Raw genomic sequence first — 4317 nt, 5'->3', positions numbered from 1 at the left:
TCACCGTGGTCTCGATCTCCTGACCTTGTGATCCGCCCGCCTCGGCCTCCCAAAGTGCTGGGATTACAGGCGTGAGCCACCACGCCCGGCCTAACATTTTGCATTTCTAACATGAAATGTGTGTATTACAAATGCTATTGGTTAATATATGATTAAGTTAAATGAAAGTGATTTTAAGAAAAATAGCAACGTAAGTAATGCTGCCACTGAGGTATGGTCCACCAGTGACCCAGGCATGTTCCAGGTTTGAGCAAATGGCTCTAACAGAGTATCCATAAAAATAGACAAATGGGACTTAATTAAACTAAACAGCTTCTGCACAGCAAAATAAATAACCAACAATGCAAACAGACAACCTACAGAATGGGAAGATATTTGCAAACTACAGATCCAACAGGGGACCAATAGTCACAATTCAGAAGGAACTCAAACAGCTTACCAATGAATAAATAAATAAATAACCCATTTAAAAGTGGCCAAAGGACAGGAATAGACATTTTTCAGAAGAAGACAAATGGCTAACAAGCATACAATATAAAGCCCAGCATGGTTCATCACCCGAGGAATGAGAACCAGAGCCACCTGACCCCTACCTCACGCCAGGCAGAACAGAGCCTCCTGCAACCCCAGCTCACGCCAGGCAGAATGGAGCCTCCTGCAACCACAGCTCACAGCAGACGGAGCCACCTGACCCCAGCTCACGTCAGGCAGAACAGAGCCGCCTGCGGCCCCAGCTCACGTCAGGCAGAATGGAGCCACTCGACCCCAGCTCACGCCAGGCAGAATGGCTGTGATCAAATAAAATGTGGAAGAATGACAGACGCTGTCAGGGCTGTGGAGGACGCGAGCGCCTGTACGCTGTGGGGAATGGAAATTAGTGCTTAAGGAAACCCACGGAGATTTCTCAAAGAGCTAAAAGCAGAGCCGCCATTCAATCTAGCAATCCCATACAAAGGAGGAGCAATTACCATAAAGACACGTGCATACGTATGTTTCCCACTCAACCACTCACAATAGCACAGACACGGAATCCACGTGTCCACCAATGGGTGACAAAATGTGGCATAAATATACCACGACATGCTACTCTGCTGTCAAGAAGGAGGAAATCGTATGTTTTCCAGCAACATGAATGGAGCTAGAGGTTGTTATCTTAAGGGAGATGACTCAGAAACGAAAAGCCAAATGCCCCTTGTTCTCACTGGTACGTGGGAGCTAAACATGGCAGGGCGGGGCACTCTGGGACACGTACTGAGGCCTCGGAAGGGTGGGAGGTGAGAGTGCGAGAGGAACGAGAAATTACTCAGTGGGCGCAAAGTGTCTGTTCAGGTGACGGTTACACTCGAAGCCCCGTCCAATACAACTGCATTTGTGCCCCTAACATGTGTGCAAACACATAAAAATACAGGAGCATGGGCCACACCAAGCAGAGCAAAGCCCCGACCGGGAGCGGGAGCCGGGCCACAGGACGGGGTTGGAGGAAATGGGTAGATGTGTCAACATCTATGTAAGGAAGGGTGATGGGCTCTGACGCTCCAGGGTCCACTGGGTGGAGGTCGAGGGAGGACGGGCCTGTGCCAGAAACATGGGGTGGCCGTGGAGCACAGACGACCCCGTCCAAGGTCAGCGAGAAGGCGGTGGAGGGGTCCCACGCTGAAGGCGCAGGGGCCAGGCTCCCAGGGCCGTCCCCTCTGACCCTGGTTCCCGTGGAGGGAAGGCCGGCCCCAAGTGTGGGTGTGGACGAGGCGGCCAGTGGTACAGAAATCGCAAGGCTGCTGGCCAGCAAGGGAGGAGGCTGCCCCCGACTAGGGAACCTTCTGGAATGTGCTGGGTGCTCGGGGGACTGGGGGCCCCCATCCCTTTCTCCCCTCCTGCCCTGCCGGACGCTGCCTTACCCTTCTTTAAGCAGGATGGGCTGCTCGACACTCTTGGGATCTCTTCTCCCCGAGGACGAAATCAGATCCAAGAACTAACACAGGAAGAAATCGGGTCACGGGGAGGAAGCCACACATCCGACCCGCACGGCTCTCATGACAACAGCGTCGGCAGCTGCTGCCTCCCTTCTGATGCCAGTGGAGACAGAATTTGGGGAAGTCCTTCCCTGAGGGCCGAGGGGCCTCTGCCCCCCACTGTGCCACCCCAGCACCGGCTCTGCCCCCCGCTGTGCCACCCCAGCCCTGACTCTGCCCCCCACTGTGCCACCCCAGCCCTGGCTCTGCCCCACATTGTGCCACCCCAGCCCTGGCTCTGCCAGGGAGATCTCAGGTGAGAAGCTCAGGTAACACCTGGGGATCAACCTGCATCTCCAGAGGCTGCCCGGGGGGACTCTAAGTGGGGAATCTGGGTCCCAGCAGCGAGGCCCACGGGTCCCTGACTGTGGGGAGGAGCAGAGCCCTGGGTCTGGACGTTCCCCCCACACATGGCGTTCCTGACAGTGGGTAAGAGCAGAGCCCTGCGTCTGGATGTCCCCCACACACGGCGTTCCTGACAGTGGGTAAGAGCAGAGCCCTGGGTCTGGATGTCCCCCACACATGGCGTTCCTGACAGTGGGTAAGAGCAGAGCCCTGCGTCTGGACGTTCCCCCCACACACGGTGTTCCTGACAGTGGGTAAGAGCAGAGCCCTGGGTCTGGATGTCCCCCACACACGGTGTTCCTGACACTGAGTCTGCGGCCCCAGGGCTCCACAACTGCAGCCTGGAATGAGTACAGCCGCCACACACACTGAGGTGGGACGCGCCCTCGTCTGGGGGTCTCAGACACAGAACGAGATGGGCGAGGGCCCCTTCTTGGCCCCAAAGGTGGTCACGCCAAAGAGTTTATCGACTGCCGGAGGAGGAGGTGTCCTAGGACTCGGGACAGGGCTATCTGGGCAGCGAACGCCCTTATTGCTTAAAATCGCTAATGGCCAAGTCTGTGTCGTGTGGGTTCCATCTCAATTTTAAGAGCAGCTCTGTCTCCTGGGCACAGCACCGGCTGTCGGACGGGGAGTCGATACTTACGTTCTTCACCGCATCAGCGTATTTCTGCTCATTGAAGAATTCATAAAATGTAGCCATGTAGGACTCCTTAAAACTCGCCTAAAATGAAACAGGGATCACTTGGGAACAGCCCGAAGTACCTCGGCTCCCAGACCAAATCTGAAAAAGCTAGAGGCAGGAACTGCTCAAGCCTAAATAACGATAACAGGAGAAGAACCCCGTGTTACCGGGGAAGTGAGAGCCCGCAGGGCTGCCCAGGGGATGAACTGCAGAAATCGCTCAGGCACCAACGAAGACCATCAGACCTGCCAGTGCCCGTGAGGTCTCCAAGCGCCCTTTGGCATCAGTGACTCTGTCCCGGCCCCGGGCCGCCCCTCACACCTGGGTCCCAGGCTCACGAAGAGGTCCGCTGGGGCCCAGAGGTGGCTGCCTGGTGACCTGCAGTCATGGGCCAGGGTCCCGGAGCCACCACGCCCGTCTCTCGCCCGTGGGGCATAAGGGCCACTCTGAGGCGGGAAGAGGCGGCAGGGAGCTCTGTCACATGGGGAAGTGGAGGCACCCCAGGGATTCAGGGGGGCCTTTGCAGCCACCATTCCTGAGGCTTGACCCCAAGTTCCTGTCGTTTCCACACTGAGGTCACTGCACGGTTCCCTGGCTGGGAAATGAGGTGGGGTTGGTGCAAACCTCGGAGGAGGAACAGGTGCCTGTTACGGAGTTTCCAGCCCACAGAGTGGGGCCTGGCTGGTGGGGAAGAGCGGTAGGTCACCTTGGCCTGCCTGCGGGTGCGGCTCGTCTTCCACTCACTCGGACTCAGAAAAGCCCAACGTTTGTCTCAAGGCGGCTGCTCCTCCAGTGGGGGCCCCTGCTCCCCAAAGCCTTCATTTCCACCCGGGCCTCACCAGGAACAGGGAACCTGGAGGCTGGGGCATCTGTGCACCGCAGCCCAGCCCTCTCCAGACGGAGCCCCAGGGGCGCCCATCTGTGCACCGCAGCCCAGCCCTCTCCAGACAGAGCCCCAGGGGCGCCCGAAGGCATCAACCTGCCCTGGCCGGGCCCCTGCAGGGACAGCCTCGGGCCCCACCATGAGTCCCCGGCACCCCTCGAATGTCAACTCTGAACCCCTCAAACACACAAGGTGCTCTCAGGGGGAAACGGGGCAGACACTTGAGGGACCCTCAGCCTGGCGGCACCACATCCGGTCTGAAGGGAGGAGGATGGAGGACAGAGGTTCATATCCCCAAGGAGAGAGGGGCCCCGGGAGGAGGGGGCCGCGTGGGGAGGAGTGGGCTCCATGGGGAGGCAGTGGTTGGGTGGGGAGGAGGGGGCCGTGTGGGGAGG

At 58.1% G+C, this 4317-nt stretch overlaps 1 protein-coding gene across 1 annotated transcript in view; it reads right to left on the bottom strand.

The window, feature by feature from the left end:
* RASA3 (RAS p21 protein activator 3) overlaps positions 1 to 4317 on the bottom strand; it is a 111887-nt gene that overhangs the window by 29691 nt on the left and 77879 nt on the right. The window contains exons 16-17 of the mRNA XM_011979417.1: positions 3001 to 3078; positions 1896 to 1969 (exon numbers count right to left, since the gene is read on the bottom strand). Coding sequence (XP_011834807.1) covers positions 1896 to 1969; positions 3001 to 3078 — 152 coding nt within the window. The remainder of the gene's footprint in view (positions 1 to 1895; positions 1970 to 3000; positions 3079 to 4317) is intronic.

Source organism: Mandrillus leucophaeus, unplaced genomic scaffold (genome assembly GCF_000951045.1).
Source record: "Mandrillus leucophaeus isolate KB7577 unplaced genomic scaffold, Mleu.le_1.0 Scaffold201, whole genome shotgun sequence".
NCBI lineage: Eukaryota > Metazoa > Chordata > Mammalia > Primates > Cercopithecidae > Mandrillus > Mandrillus leucophaeus.
Note: the sequence above shows the minus strand (reverse complement) of the source record. Positions and strands in the feature narration are given on the sequence as shown.